Here is a 16,405-nt window from a genome sequence, read left to right as displayed (position 1 = left end):
GCGTCGTGGCGGCACCGGAAGTAGCGGCGGCGGCAGCAGCAGCAGCAGCAGCAGCAGCAGCAGCGGGATGGTGAGCCGGGCGCGGGCAGGGGGGGCCGTGCGGTGCCGTGGTCTCTCCCCAGCTCATCGCGGCCGTGTGTCCCTCTGCTTGCAGGGGAAGCAGAAGAAGGCGCGGAAGTACGCGGTCATGAAGCGCATGATCAGCCTCCGGGACCAGCGCATGTGAGTGCGGCTGCGGCTGGGCCCGGGCCCAGGCGGGGCCCCGGAGCCGGCCGCGCGGGGCTGGCCGTCCCCGCGTCCCGCTCGGGAGGGGCGGGAGGGGATCCTGGCCCAGGCCTCTCCGCCGCTGGCCGCCCGTCCCCCCCCCGCCAGGAGTGCCTGTGTTTCCTTGCAGTAACGAGAAGGACCGGGCGAAAGCCCCCGTGAAGAAGAAAGAGGACCCAAGTGCCATTAAGGAGCGGGAGGTGTAAGTGCTGCCGGCGCTTTGGGGAGGGAGGGTCGGCCGGCCGGCCACGCTGCAGGCTGCGACTGAGGGCATTTCGGAGTAGTAAATGGTGCCCCAAACCAAGGGATTGGGTTTAGGAGGCGGCGGGAGGCCTGGCAGGCCACCATCCCGTGCTGCCTTTTGTTGTTTCTGCGTGTAGGACGAGAGGAAATGGCCTCAAGTTGCACCAGGGGAGGTTTAGATAGGATGTTAGGAAAAACTTCTTTACTGAAAGGGTTGTCGGGCATTGGAACAGGCTGTCCAGGGAACTGGTGGTGTCACCATCCCTGGAGGTATTCAAAAAGCCCATAGACAAGGTGCTTCAGGACATGGTTTAGTGGGCATGGTTGACGGTTGCACTCGATGATCTTAAAGGTCTTTTCCAACGTAAACGATTCTATGATTACCCTTCTTTCAGTCTGCACAAGTTGTATGATTGGATATGTTGTTAATTGCAATGAATTGATTTGAATTCTTTGTCTTCCTGGCAGCCCCCAGCATCCCTCTTGCTTGTTCTTCCAGTATAATACACAGTTGGGTCCCCCTTATCACATCCTAGTTGACACTAACTTCATCAACTTCTCCATCAAGGCCAAGCTGGACCTAGTGCAGTCAATGATGGACTGTCTCTATGCCAAGTGTGAGTGTCTGCATCGCTCGCAGCTTCTTTTGGACCATGTAGTGCCACGGTGTGCTTGTGATGTGCTTTATCAGCCTCGTACCACTAGCTGAGGATAACAGAAATCTTGAAAAAAGGATGTGTGCTATAATCATCGAGCTCATTGTTCGTGGCTATGGTAACCCTGGAACTGTCTCTGGTTTCAGTCAAACAATGGTCTTAAATGCTAATCTCAGCAAAGGTAAAGCATTAGTAACTTAAAAATCTAAAATTACCATGGCATGGTCAAACTCAGTGGCTCTACATTTCATCACTTTGCAACTTTATCAGTTCTCATAAGTTTAAAACTGTAACTAATATGTTGTAGAGTTCCATGATATTGGGCATGTGGGCAATATGTAGGGGTCTGTGAAGAAATACTGCTTGGGTTTAATACAGGCTTTTTCTGCATGTAGGTATTCCATGTATCACAGATTGTGTAATGGGTGAAATTGAGAAGTTAGGACAGAAGTACCGTGTGGCATTAAGGTAGGTGCAGGGTGTTCTTCTCTGTTTCTAGAACTTAATGTTTTAATATAAATAAATGAAAAGCACTTTCCATGATGGTGCTTGTGGACTAGAGAGTAGATAGGTTGTTGCAGAGTCCCAAACTGGGTTTTATTTCTCTGGCTGTATGAGATCAGTACGATGGCTCAAGTTTTAGATGATTTTTTTAAAAACTAAATGCTAGGTATGAGTGCCTTATATTGATCTGTTAATCTTTTTTTTTTTTTTCCCCTAAGACTTTCAAAATAATGCTTCCTCCTGTTTCTCAAAATATATGTAGATTTCTTTTTTAATTACAGAATTACAGAATTTTCTGAAAATAAATAAAGAAGTGACCCAAGTCTTATCAAACCTTTCACTCTTGCTTCATGTTATTCCTGTAGGAGTAGGTAGCACGTGCTCTTAATCTACAGCCAGGTTATTTTGTGATCTGTACAAAACTAGTCCAATGTACTTTGTCTGCTGCAGGTATACCAGTCAGATGTATTGTTCTTTACTTTTTATTTTGGCCTGTTGTGTTGTAAAGTATCCGAGTGCATCCCCTAAACAGCTTTGATGTTCCCCTTCAGGGAGGAGGTGAAGTGTTCCGACGTGCATGGTACGAACGTTCAGATACCAGAAATTCTAGTTCTTCCCACAGATAACTTGTTTCAAATGACTTTGTTAGGCAAAAGCCTAACATTGTAGGGATCTTGAATCCAACTAACAAGTACTAAGAAACACTTAACCTATAATAACTAGCCAGATAAATGGCATTCTTTTTTTGCTCCTCATTACAATTGACTGTTGTGTACCATTCACTCCATCCGTTCAGCCCTTGTTTTGAGAATAACGTGCTGTGTATCACAGAAAGGGGCATTCCTGTTCCCCTGTCCTGTGTTACTGTACACTCTGGTCTGGTTGCTGTGATGCTGCCTTATATGTCCCCACAGAATTGCCAAGGACCCTCGTTTTGAACGCTTGCCATGTATGCACAAAGGAACCTATGCAGACGACTGCTTGGTACAGAGGGTCACTCAGGTATTTCTGTTTCTGAAATTTTCAATACTGTGCTAACATACTAAAAATTCCTGAACATTCCTAGTTACTGATGACTTAAATTTCCCACAAAGTGACTGTAAAATCTCACTAAGGGGCATTTTCAGTCCCTAGCACAACTTTATTTGAAGCAAGGTATAGTCTTCCCTGAGCATTCTTCTTGTATAGGCCAGCATTAAGAAGCACTTAGGATGAGAAAGCTGTCAGCTGGGAAGGCTGGACAGGCTTTGGATGTTTCTATGAGTCTGTTTTGATGAGCAGAATGATGTTACTAGACTGCTATGGAATTCTGTACAAGTTGTAGTAATGCCTCGCTAATGACTTGTAGACCTCTTGTGTTAAATGACCTCACAGAATAGAAGCTTTTGCTCAGCTTTGTTTCCTTTCTGTGGGTTCACTGGTGTTCACCTCTTTTTCTGCAGCACAAATGTTACATTGTGGCCACAGTGGATAAAGAGCTCAAGCGGAGAATACGAAAAATCCCAGGAGTGCCTATAATGTATATTTCCAGGCACAGGTAAGGGACCCCCCACAAGGAGGAACACTGCCTAGTACAATCCTTGTCTGACAGGGACTCTATCACCACGTATTTCTCTCCTGCATTGTCTATAGTGCAGGTTGCAGTAAAGGGCCTAGTGTTCGCACAAAAGTCGAAGTACAGCTGCTGCTGGGAAGAGACTGGTCGCAGACCCACTTTTACTGCAGTCTACATGTCTACTTGCTTTTACCCAGAAAACTAGTTTCCTTGAGGCCAGTGTTACCATAGATCAGTTTTGCTTACCAGCAGCAGCAGCAGGACTACGAGGCAAGTGCATTCTACAGGTTCTTGAGGAAAAGAACCATTCTTGTTCCATATTCTGTTTGGTAGCTTTGAGTAACCAGCTAAGAGATTGAATTTGCTTCTTAGCTAAAAACCAAACCAACTCGGAAGGACACTAATGCAGCAATTTCAATGCAGCAGATTTTTCCAGTATCTGCAAGTACTGGCTCACTTTATATATTTATTTTTTTATATGCAATAGGACCAGTGATCTACTGTAAAAACATTTGCTTAAATCCATTTCCTGTTCCTTCCAAAGTACTCGTAAAGCCTAGACTAAGAAGACTTTACTCACCTTTGTTTGTCATATATATATAATGTACAGCCCAGAAGATTTATCTTGCATCGAACCTATGCCAAATTGTTTCACAGTATGGTAGATATGTTTGGTAGCATTGTAAGGAGAGAAGTCAGGATGTGGAGAGAAAAGGGCCAAAGTCATCAGATGGGATGGGAGAGATACTGGGAAGGAGGCAATTGTGCTAGCAGTGGAGACAATGAGTCTAGTAACATGCAGACAGAGCAATATATCAGAAGGTTGATTGCTATAAATATGTAAAGTCTTAACTGGTCTGTAATTAGAACATGGCTCAGAACATTTTTCTCTCAAAACATTTTTCTCTCAAAACATCTCAAAACATCATGTGGCCATGAATCATAAGTTGAATGGCCAAAGTTTTATTCTTTGTGGTGGTCTGCTCTTCAATCCCAAGTCAGATCTTACATTTTTTTCCTTCTCTGGAGATGGTGAGTTTTTGAGATGCCCAATTTCTGAATTTGAGGTGAAGGATAACAGCAACCTTATGAAGGCTTTTCACTTTCAGGAGCAATATTTTTCTTCCTGGGGATCTGAGCTGCAGATATAAATGCAACAAAGCTTCTTGCTGTTCAGTCTACCTGCAAGCCTGTTGCTGCATGGGGAGGGGAGCAACGTGGAGTAGGTTGTCCTCATAGGTTTTCCCTCTTTCTTTCTCAGATACAATATTGAGAGGATGCCAGATGATTATGGAGCTCCTCGATTCTAACCTGTCCAGCCAAGCCATCAATGCCAGGACTCTGAGCCAGGATAAGGGTCCTTCTGGTTCCAACCCTCCTGCTTTCTTTTTTGCTGGGACTCTGCTCGTAGGACTGTGGGTGACATTGGACAAACTTCGTAGCCTTGATCTTCTAAGAAAAAGCTACTTGGAAGAGTCTGTTTTTATTCATCCTTGTTCTGACTTGGCCTGATTACCTATAGCTGGGAGAAGCATATGGGAAAGAGGGGACAGCAGTGCCCAGAACATGCCTAACTCCCTCTTCACTGGGATCATTGGAAAAAGTGATTTCAGCATTCCAAATTAAATATTGGTGATGCAACTCTGGCTGAGAAAGAGGCCACAGAAATTTTAGAAGTTTCTTATTGCTGCACCTGCAGCAGGACAACTATTCCTCTGGAAAATCCCTCACACCTGTCCCACGAGCAAATTGGAACCTGTGTTCTGGAGAAAAGCTGTCAAACCTGCACCAGTTGGCATGCCTTCTCTGGACCAGTGGTCTGGAAGATTTTAATTCGGAATTGATGGGCTTTTATTCAACTGTACAATGAATGAAGTTTGGTTAAGCATCCTGCTCAGATTCTCGTGTCTGTACTGGGTTAGCTGGCAGCCTGGTCCTTTTGCTTATATGCAGAGTGGTGGTGGGACGGCAGGACTGGGTCGGGACAGATCTCTCCCTCTTGTTTGCTTGGCATCTATGCACCTCAAAGCCTTATCCCTTTCGTTAGGTGTCAGGGAGGAGGAGGAAGGTATCAAACTGTGGCAGGAAGGTGTCGAACTGGGAAAGCTATTAATGTGGGCTGGGAGCAGAGGCAGTGGGGGGAGTCAGAGCAATGGCTGCAGATCAACAGAGTCTCACAGAGACCTGCAACATTTGCTGCAGGGAAGGAAGTGGTCAGAGGAGGGAGGGAAAAGAGATGGTTAAGCCACATGGAGAAATGCAGCAAAAAAAATATTTCAAAGCCTTAACCTTGTATACTCCTATCTTCTCAATTACTCTTTAATTTTTAGCAATATAATTTGCTCTTCTGAGAATTGTCTTAAGACTGCGAGATGACAGACAATATGAGGGTCACCAGGGGCCAATGTGCCGAAGTGTGCATCCTGTCCAAAATGCTATAGTTGAGGTATAGTAAAGAGGGAGACTGAAAATTTGTATTCTTGGTATAATTAGGAACATTTCCAAACTTTAATAGAGCTTTTATCCTGTGGTGCCTTACACTGGTTTGGCTGCAGAGAATAGCTGAACTCAGCTGTCTGTATGTTGGACAGCATACAGTGAAGATAGTACCTCTCATCTGCTAATCATTTCCTGTCCTTGGGAAATGCCCTGACATGCTAATAAGTTTCTTGCTAGCACCCTGCCTCTACAGATAGTGCAGGAAATTTTGGGAACACGTCAGACTTACCCCTCCTACTATCTCTTGCTTGCTGCAGGCTCACCTACCGTTGTGGTTTAACCCCAGCCAACAACTAAGCACCATGCAGCTGCTCTCTCGCTCCCTGCCACCCCCAACTGACACCCAGTTAGTACCCAAGTGGTGATTCCTCCCAGCCCCATTCCCCCCAGTTTACATCCTAGACGTGACATCAGATGGTATGGAATATGCCTTTGGCCAGTTTGGGTCAGCTGTCCTGGCTGTGTCCCCTCCCAACTTCTTGTGCCCCTCCTTGCTGGCTGGGCACGAGAAGCTGAAAAATCCTTGCTTAGTCTAAACATTACTTAGCAATAACTGAAAACATCAGTGTGTTATCAACATTCTTCTCATACTGAACCCAAAACATAATGCTATACCAGCTACTAGGAAGACAATTAACTCTATCCCAGCTGAAACCAGGACAGCTACTAAACTCATCCCTGAAATAACAGCATCCTGACACTTTCAAAACATAGCCCCTTCCAAGCTATCACAATTGAAGTTTATCTTCACCTCCAGCCAGGAAGAGGATAGCCAACAACCCTGAGATTTTACGCTCGGTGTATAACGGTACATTTCAAAAATAATATGCTTAGTTTTGTTCTCTCAATCCAAGTCACGTTTCTTTAAGCTAAATGTTTAAGTATTGTCATGAACACTTGAAGACCATGTTTAGTCAAATGAGGACTGAGAAACAGTTGTAGGATTAGATCTGTGTAACTTGGTTTTCAGAATAATTCTAGTTTTGATAGACTTCTTCAAGTACAGAGTTAACTAGAATTGTTCCTGTACAAGCAACTTCACTTGAATTAACCAAAATGGAAGGAGACTGCAGAAGAAAGGAATGGACACTCATGGTAATATTTGATAGAAGTCTTCCTGGTGCTGGAGAAGAGGTCAAAGGCACAGCAACCTGATGAATTTGGGGAATGTCTGCCTGCCAGCAGAATGCCTATTGGAGGGACTTCATGAAAATACATGTATTTAGTATGAACTGTGGGTAGGAATCAAAGCAAATGTGCCCATTTACTGAAGTCTTTTACTCCTTAAATTAACTTTCCTTATGATCTACTTTGTTTTAGTAACAGGAGAAGGAACCTAGAATAGGCATAAGGCAATTGCTAAAGAAGCGTTAAGAGGGTTGGAGGATGAACAGCAAGGAGAAAGTATTAGCAGTGAGTGAACCCATCAGGAAATTTTCATTAGTTGAGTATAATCGGCAAGACAGAAAAAACTTGAGTATTAACTTAAAGAGCCTAGTCAGAAGAGAAGCAGGACAGGAGAAGACCGCCTGAGTCATCAACTGCTTCCCCTGCAGTCCCAGGGAACCTGTGTACCAGACACTTGGTTCAGAGGAAAATATTTATTCCATGCACACCATGGCATCCCAACCTCAGATCCAACTTAAGAATATGTCGGAGGAGGAAAGATCATTGTAACAGGAAGGAGTTTGGTAAGCAAGAATGCTTTGATGTTCCTATGAATGCAGAACTCTGCCAGTCCAAACCAGAAGAGAAATTCCTTCCTGACCCAGTTGGTTTAAACCTGCACACGAGTGAGATATCAAGCAGATGCCTGCAGTGTTTCTCAAGTAACTCTAGGTAATCTGGCCTCCCCCCTAACATCCTGTCTTTTGCTGTAGCCAGTTTCCATAGCTTCAGGAGACAGAGAATAATCAGAAAAGCCACAAAAAGAAGGTCTTAAGTTATGCAAAGAACGGGAGAAAATAATTTCTACTCCTTTCAGGCCAGAAGGCCCAAGATTGCTGCAGTGTTACCACCAGATGAAGTGAAGAAACTTAAGCTGCTGATCGAAGATGTGACACCGGTTAGTTGAGGGATAACTGAAACCTGGTAGAATAATATTTAGAAGCAGGAAGAGCATGAGCTATTTAAAAAATGAACTAAAAGCAGCATGATGACATACTGTAATGTTACAGACTGTAAAAGAATAAGAGGGCATAATGTGGGCTTAACAGGGTTGCTTTAGGACAAGGTAATGTTGGGTAAAGCAAATGTATCTTGGCTGGCAGGAGTCAACTCTACTGCTGCCCAAACCAGATTTGGGTATTGACAAAAGCACCTGTCAAGTTATCTGGAAGTTACACTTTGGCCTCTTCAACATAGGCTGGAAAACAATTGCTACTGAAAATGGTTCAGTACATGTATTTCTCCATAAGGGAAGTTAACAGGTTTCTTCACAATATTGAGTAACCACAACGAACAGCAAAAATATTGGGAGAGACCTGCCTGCAGGAAGTAACCTTGAGTAAACTGATCAAAAGAGAACTCACTTTGAGTGAATCAATCAGGAGGATAAATCAAAGGATGTTAGCAACAGGAATTCCCTATTTTGAAAGGACAGACTTACAAAAGCTTAGTTAGTGAGTAAACTGGTCCAAAGAGCTCAGGGATATAAATGTTAACTACATGTACGATGTGGAGGAGGTGAGGGCTAAAAGTACAAGTGCTATCTACAAGTCATATTCACTGCAAGAGAAATCTTAGAGGAGCACCACCCTAGACGGAAAAGGATCAATAATCACTTCTAGGTGAAAGGAAAGGATACTAAAGAATAGAAACGACCGTTTTATGTGTATTAAATTAAGATAGTTTTCTTAAAGATTTGCATCTCATAACTTCAGTCCACACTACGTGAAGCTTTTCTTGCAGATTCATGGTGTGTCACCTCTGTGGATTCCCTGGAACTTAACCACAGATGAACACAAAGTCCAGCTTTTCCAGCAGAGAGGTCAAAGCTTTTTCTCTGCCTAACAATCTGATTTTCCTGATTTTTCTCTTGACTGAAAGGTCTTTGGACTTTTCCTCCACCTGCCTTTCCCCACTGGCCAGGGATCCTTGATTCGCCAGCCATGAACTAGAGATTGAACATGAGAAAATTGCTCAGGTTTTCTGTATTTGGGAAGGAGGGCAAGCAGTGACACACCACAACACTGGTGCACTGCTGACCAAAACAGTAGCCACTAGGCTTCACTGCCCAACTACTAGAATTCATACACGCAAGCCCTTGTGTCTTTTCTCAATAATGGGAGTTCAGCACTTTGCCTAAGTCTTTGCTAACTGGCTACAGAACGTATTTGTATGTTTAACTCATACTTCAGTGTGGGAAGCGAGAAACACAAGAAAAAAAATTCTTTCCTGCTCCTCAGTGCAGTTGCTTCTGTAATGGATGAGGCAATTTCACACATCTGCTGCTCCATTCACATTTTTGCCTCTCAGGTTTATCACCAGCATATTCACTGAAAAAAACCAGAATCGTTCACGTTGTTTCTAGGGGTTGGAGCACCCGGCATCGCCCCCATCCCCACGCAGGGGCTCCGCGCTGTCATTCATGAGGCCGCAGAAGCCCTTTGCGTTTGCCCTTTCCCAAGGCCTAGCTCAGCTGGATTTATGGCCGCGCTCCTTTCACCCTTCAACCGCTACAACCATTAATTATCGCTGCCATCACACCTCGGGTCACCAACACCGGGTTTGCCCTAGCCGCGTAGGGGCTGAAGCACGGTGACGCCCGCTGCGCGCCAGAGCCGTCGCCGGTGGCGGCACGGCCCCCGACGGGAGCGGCGGGCAGGCGCGGAAACATGGCCGCCGCCGCCCCGGGGTAACACGGGCCAGCGGCGCCTCCGCCCCCGTAGCGCCACGGCCTGCGGGAGGCCGCCGGGGGCCGGGCCGGCCATACACAGCCTTGCCTGCGGGCCGGCGGCAGCACCCGCCTTCTCGTCGCCCCCTCCCCTACACAAAACGGAGCCCCCGCCCCGCGGTCCGCTCTAGCTCCCTTCCGTCGCCTGCCTCGCTCTTGCCCGGGCCGACCGGCGGGGGGCGGGAAGCGGCGCTCTGGACTCGCCTCCGCCCCTCTCTATGCGCCCTGCCGCGGGGTTAGCGTCCTCCCTCCAGCAGTGACGGCGACCGCCCGCTAGGCGGCGAGCTGGCGGCGCCGCCCCCTCCCCGACGAGGGGCGCCGCTCGACGCTCTAGCGCCCCGCTGGCGCTCTACTGCCCGGGAGGGCGGTGCGCCTGCCCGCGCAGGCGCCGTGGGCCGCACGCGCCGCCGCCGCCGCGGCCTGTGGAAGGGCCGCGCTCCGCTCCCGCCGCCGCAGCAGCAGCCCCGCCATGTACCCGGCCTGGGGCTTGTACGGGGCGGCGGGGCACTACCCGCCGCCGCCCACCTCCATCCCGCCCCCGCCGCTGCCCATCCCTCCCCCCAGCGTGCCGCCTCCCGCCGTCCCGCCGATGCCGCTGCCCAGCTACCCGCCGCCGGGCCCCGCGCCCGCCGCCGCCGCCCCGCCGCCGCCGCCGCCTCCCGCCGGTACCTCGGGGTTCCTGAGCCTGCAGGAGCAGCACCTGGCGCAGCTGCAGCAGCTCCAGCAGATGCACCAGAAGCAGCTGCAGTCCGTGCTGCTGGGGCCGCCGCCGCCGCCGGGGCCGCCCCCCCCCGGGGCTGCCGCCGCCGCCGCTGCCCGGCTCCTTCACCGACTGGCAGCAGCAGCCGCCGCCGCCCGTGCCGCCGCCGGTCCGCAGCTACCAGAAGCAGTTCGCCCACCGCGAGCCGCCGCCGCCAACCCGCAAGCCGCCCGCCGCCGCCCGGGAGCGCGACGGCCAGGAGCCGCCGGGCGGGCACGGCGACTGGGGCGAGCCGGTGCCCTCCTCGCCGGTGCCCATGGACATGGAGCTGTCCTCGCCGCCGCAGTCCCCGCAGCCCGCCGCCCAGGCCTACCTGCCCCCGGCCCAGGCCTACCTGCCGCCCCCGCAGGCGGAGCCCTACCTGCCCCCCGCCCAGCCGCCCCCGGCCCAGTCCCCGCCGCTCCAGCCCTACCTGCCGCGGGCGCAGGCCTCCCAGCCGCCCCCCTCCTTCTCCGAGCCACCGCCCCCTTACCTGGAGCCCCCGCCGGCCACCGCCTCCCAGCCCTACCTGCCGCCGCCTGCCCAGGGCTACATGGCGCACCCCCAGCCCTACCTGCTCTCCTCCCAGGCCTCCCCTTCCCAGCCGGCGCAGCCCGGCCTGGCGCCCTCCATCCCTCCCCCGACCAAGCCTTCGCAGGCCCATTTCCCCCCGCCCCAGCCGTCCTTGCCCCTGCCCGCCGCTGCCCAGCCGGAGGCCGCGCAGGGTGCCAGCAAGGAGGCCGGTGGCACCGAGCAGCCGGACCCCTCCACCATGACTCCCCAGGTAAGGCAACGCCGCCTCCTCCGCGCTCGCCCCCGCGGCCCCGGCTGGCAGCATGGAGCCGCCAGGGTAGCGGTGGCGATTAACCGCTGCTGGCGGGTAGGTCTGCGAGTGAGGGCAGTTAGTAAACACGCCGTATTTGCATAATACTTGAAGGGTTTGGACGCAACCCGTGGAAGTCCGGCAATGGCGCGGCTCGGGCGAGGCTCCGTAAGCGCTTCTTTATCCGGGGGTGCTTGTTGGGATGTAACAGATCATCATTTTTCAAGAGCCAATGAGTTGTTTATGGAAAAGTCTAACTCCTGGCTGAATTTAATTTTCCTGGGGGGGTTTGTTGGTCTCTGGAGAATTGTTTTCCAAAGTACAGCGTGTGGGCGACCTGCAGCAAACCTCTGATGACTTCGTCTGGCATGTTCTGAGATGCAACAGACTGTTTGCTTAGTGCACGTTGCAGGATGAGTGCCTCTTGTCTTTGGCGATTCCTTCGTTTAGTTTTCTCATTGGGTTGTGTTTCAGTTGTCTGCCCGATTGGTGTAGAATTATGACTATTTTAATCTTACCGCACATAGTTAAAGCTGCAAAAGTGTTTCTGTCGTAGTACATAGTTGCCCTTTGCTTAGACTTACGTGTTGTGTGCTACACGTGCCTGATCTTCCAGTACAAAATTGTGTGGGGCGTTGGAGGGAAATGTTCTGAAGTGCTTTTGAGGCGAAAAATGTTGTTAATGCTGTGTGCTTTTTATGTGTACGTTGGGGCCGAAATGCCTGCAAAATGTTCGCGTGCTTCACTTCCTAAGTGTGAGCAGTTCCAGTGAACTTGGCGTGACCATTCAAATGCATTAAGTTAGGGACAATCCAGTTGCTTAAGGTTAAGTGTGCACAAAGAGACAGGCATGTTGAGGTCCTCCGCTATGTATACAGGTCAGTCAGATTCACTGAGGCTTTTGCATGGTTTTAGGGTTAGCTTATAGAGATCCAGCTGCAAGGACAAAGCTGAAGTGCATGCTTTAAATTGACTTTATTTATGTTTAAAAGATATCTATTTTTGGCCAATTGGTCTTAGGATTCTGATTTGAACCTAAGTTTGCAAAAATCCTGTTGCACCATATTGAAGTCACTGACACTTTAAATTTGTTAATCGTTGAGACACCTTTTTAATTTCCTACCAATACCTGAATATGTTTGGGAATGTGTCGTTTTTAAGTTCGCACCATATAACTAATCACTGCCTAGCAAAGTGGTGCTTTCAGTTCATGAATTTAATTTTACAAAGGTTTTGGACAGTACTAGTTGATCTTTTACAGTGAGAGCAATGGGACTCATTAAATTTTTTAATGACAAAACTAAAACCTTGAAAAATCAGGTGTAAAAAGTGATGTTAATTCGGTGTTGAGGCTGCTTGATGACTTCTTAAATTATTGAACTTGAGATTGAACTGTAATTCCTCCCCCCTTATGTAGCCTGAAACTTCATTAATGTTATTTAATTGTTCCTCAACTGCTCTGTCCTTTCCAGAAGAGTAGCAAGTAGTGCATTATTGTGGCGCACACATAAAAGCAGCAGAATACTGCTGAAGTTTACATTGTCTGGTTTATGAGTGTTTGTACAAACAACTTCTATCTTGAGTAGTTTGTTTACTCTCATGCACAATTCAGTGTTAATTCAAAAGGAATCTGGTACTTGGCTGGTCATAAATTTGTTATAACAGGTTGATATGATTTGGGCTATCTTGGGCTGTAAAATGAGACAGTATTTGGAGCAACAAGTCCTTACACAATAGGAATAGGAAAGACAAAGCATGGTGATGCTTTCTTCCTGATGATATTAAAAGCCAAGTAGAGAAATACTGTAATTTGTAATTTATAAGATCCTATTAAGCCTTTGTTTAAACTGGTAATTGAAAACAATTCTTTTTGTTCTCATCCCACAGTAACAGTGGCTGCAGCCAAGTAGATCAGCATTTTTCTCTTAACATAGAAAATATGCAATTTGCCATGACTTAGTGTTTTATTGTTTGCCTTTCTTGTCTAAAACCAAGATACTGCTCTTTGCCTTGACAAAATTGTGAGTTTATGGTAGCTTATTACATGAGTGTACAGTTGGATTAAATTGCTGGATTCTTGTGTTTCTCTACAATTAGATGCATCTTTTGTCAAGTCCTGTTTAAATACCTGTTCTATTTCTTTAATGGTCCATCTGATATTTGGGTACTGTATGCTGCTATTTATTTACAGTAGTAAACAAATATTTGTGGGTGCACCTGTACCCATGAATATGCATTTATCTACATCTGTTAAAGCTACCTTAGCTTTACCATGTCACCTTTCAGCAGATTGCTGCACTCTTTACAATCCCCCTTTTGTTTTATAAAGGATGCTAAACCATGCTTTTGCTATCCTTACCAGAAAAGGACCAAGTGTGCCCCAAAATAGGCATTGTGTTATGGCCTATGGTCGCCTAAATTCATTTTGAAGTAGTCTTTTGGCGTGGGCTCTGCATTAATGTTTTTGGTGGTATGTCCTGTGGTCGGGAGCTGATAGTGCCGGTTTCAGTGTTCCCTGTAAAATGCAACAGGCATAGTCTTTTGGTCAGCCAAAGATGGAAAAAGGCATATGTTGATGCTGGTGTGTTCCTTGGGCTTAAGGATTGTAACTGGACTTGAAGAATGACAGTCATCGTGAGGAGATAAGCACTAAAATAACTGAACTTTTTGCCATCAGGAATTTTCTACGCTAGCACTTCTGTTTTGCTGAGACTAGGCTGTAGAAATCTACCTTTCCGCTTTTCTCGTGCTTTTCAGATAGAACATGCAATACATGTGTCACTGACTTCATCTGCTGCAAAAAATAGGTGACAGGGTATTATTGTAGCTCTTTGTGTGAACCCCTGGTCATATTATGAGTTTTAGCCCTTTGTCCAATTGGTAGAATGAGGAGGAAACAAAATGGATCCATGCAAACAACCGTTTTGTGGCAGTAGAACATGTGCTCACCAAGCATAGCATCCAGCACTGTCATGGTAAATCACCTTATAATGCCTTTTGAGAGGGATAATTGAATCAGCTTTTGTATAGCTGAGGATGTATGCTCCTCCCTGGTGTTGAAAGTTGCACTTACTACAGCATGTTGTTGAAGGTTTTTGAGAGAGTCCATGCTGGAGCGTAAATGCATGTCTTCCACCCAAAGCCATAACAGCTCTTCTGAGTCATATTCTTGTTAAAAAGATTCTTGGCAGGAGTTATTCCAGGATCAACATGAAGTCCAAGAAGCATAGCCTTTCCTTTCATTGACCGCATCTCCAAGTTACAGCTTTACAGAAGTATTTTTTAAAAAATGCAGCTCCATGTTTAATTGTGTCTGCTAGATTGATACCAATAGAAAACATCATTCCTGATTTGAGCGTGAGGTAGGCTTTTGGAGGAAGCTTGCACTTCTTTTAAACCTGTTTTAAGATAGGCAGAATGGTTCAGTTTTGAGAAATCTCATCAGACAGCACCTACTGCTTTGTTGTTGTCACAGTTATATTTTAAAATACCTGCATCTTTTGGATTCTTTTCCATTTCTGAGTGGGCTTTATACAGGTGTCTTTTCTTAAATGTGTGTGCTGGGATGGAAGGGAAGAACAGAGGATATGAAAGATGTAGAGCAGTCACAGATTCTCAGAGGTGGTGTGGAGTTGACATGAGAGCACAAGAATGGTTGCACTAGGTCAGACCAAAAGTACAGTATTTTATCATTCTGTCTTTGACAGTGACTAAAGCAGATGCTAAGAGAATAACTTAAAAATCAAGTGTATAGCGATACTTCCCTAAAATCTAGGAGCCGCCTTAGCTGCAACTGGTGTCTTTATTTTTAAAATCTGTAGATTTTTCTTCTACGAGCTTATGGAGCTGTGTCTTGAATCCACAAAATTTTAGCCCTTACAGTGGTCTCTGGAAGGGACTTTGGTAGCACAAGGCCATGTCAGGTGAAGAGCTGCTTCCTGTGTGTTTTAAATCTGTGTCCTGCTAGTCTGATTTGATGCCTGATACTTCTTGCATTGGAGGAGGTACAGAACTGTGGGTTCCTATTCAGGACTCTTTAAGATGCACCACTAAAGTGTTGAGATACTTATCTTTAGTCTTTTGTTCTTTATGTTGGTGTCAGCTTACACTGCTTTGAAGCTACTGTCATCTGTCCCAAGTACTCTAATTCTAGCCTGAAACGTTTAAAACTGAAAAGTTGATCACTTCTTAAATGGGTAATTTTTTGGGTGCAACCATGTCTCTTTACCTCTTCAGCTGTTGAATGAATCAGAATTAATGAGAATTCAGATAATAAATAATACTCACTATATACTGGTTCTGATTGTTCTTTTTCCTTTCCACAGCCTTTATTCAAATGTCTCCACAATTTCTCAGCTGTCATTTTCACTCTGCTTGATGTCTGTGTTCTCTGTGTGTCCTCTTCATCTTTTTTGTACGTTTCCTCCTTTTTCTCTTTACTGGTCCCTTACTCATACGAGTCCTCCATTTTCCCTTCATTTTACCTGAGTTAGTCTCATAATTATAGTTGTTAGGAATAAAAAGCACTAAAAATAACTGTGGTACTTATCACATGTCTGTACTAATTTGGCTTTTTATTGGCCACCTTTTTGCTTTTTGTTATTGTGCTCTTTAGTTGTAAGGTCTTTGAGGTAAGAAATAAATTCTGCTGCAGGCACTATGCCTCACGTAGTGGTTTCTGAATTTTGATTCAATTTTCTGACATCCATTGCAATACTGTTGATGATGAAGTGAGTTTTCCCTCAAAAGAGATTTCTAGAGTATGATTCTAGTGAATGTCATGAATTAATTTTCATGTTTTTTTCCTATGAAATGTGTCTTAGAAAATTTCTGTCTATTGTAGGAACAGCAGCAATACTGGTACCAGCAGCACCTGCTTAGCCTCCAGCAAAGGGCAAAAGCCCATGCTCAGGGACAGCAGCAAATGAAAGGTCCAGTAGTGAAGGATGCATCTGAGCAGAGAGCAAAGTCTGAAGAAGGGAAAATGAGTGCTTCAGGTCAGCAGTCTGAACCTCCTCCACTTAATGAATCCCTGCCTCCAGCTTCCAAAGAAGATGAGTCTTCTCTTCCATCCACTGAAACTCAGGTAGGCTTTGTAAAGTGATGCCACTCCTTTTGTTGTGCTAGATAGGACAAAGAAACAGGAAAACAATGCCATCAAGTTCTTGTATATACTGTGTAACAATAACTAAATATGGTAAAGCAATCTTAAAAGAACATTTGCTAA

At 46.5% G+C, this 16,405-nt stretch overlaps 2 protein-coding genes across 3 annotated transcripts in view; both read left to right on the top strand.

Annotated features, from left to right (window-relative positions):
• The first annotated feature begins 6 nt into the window (after positions 1–6).
• Positions 7–5,110, top strand: FCF1 (FCF1 rRNA-processing protein). Of its 2 annotated transcripts, none has more exons than XM_030004311.2 (8): positions 7–70; positions 155–222; positions 395–466; positions 976–1,124; positions 1,559–1,631; positions 2,582–2,669; positions 3,110–3,204; positions 4,484–5,110. In XM_030004311.2, exons 1-8 carry the CDS (start codon positions 68–70, stop codon positions 4,530–4,532), a joined length of 597 nt encoding a protein of 198 aa, XP_029860171.1. In that variant the 5' UTR covers positions 7–67; the 3' UTR covers positions 4,533–5,110. The 2 variants fall into 2 exon arrangements, with proteins under 2 accessions (XP_029860171.1, XP_040984508.1); XM_041128574.1 differs by having other exon boundaries at positions 22–36; positions 151–222.
• A 4,887-nt stretch (positions 5,111–9,997) lies between these two features.
• The window catches only part of YLPM1 (YLP motif containing 1), a 38,777-nt gene continuing 32,369 nt past the window's right edge, over positions 9,998–16,405 (top strand). The window contains 3 exon segments of the mRNA XM_041120531.1: positions 9,998–10,412; positions 10,414–11,139; positions 16,022–16,264. Coding sequence (XP_040976465.1) covers positions 10,086–10,412; positions 10,414–11,139; positions 16,022–16,264 — 1,296 coding nt within the window. The 5' untranslated portion in view covers positions 9,998–10,085.

This window comes from Aquila chrysaetos, chromosome 2 (assembly GCF_900496995.4).
Source record: "Aquila chrysaetos chrysaetos chromosome 2, bAquChr1.4, whole genome shotgun sequence".
Classification (NCBI taxonomy): Eukaryota; Metazoa; Chordata; class Aves; order Accipitriformes; family Accipitridae; genus Aquila; species Aquila chrysaetos.
This window is presented reverse-complemented; position numbering and strand designations above follow the sequence as displayed.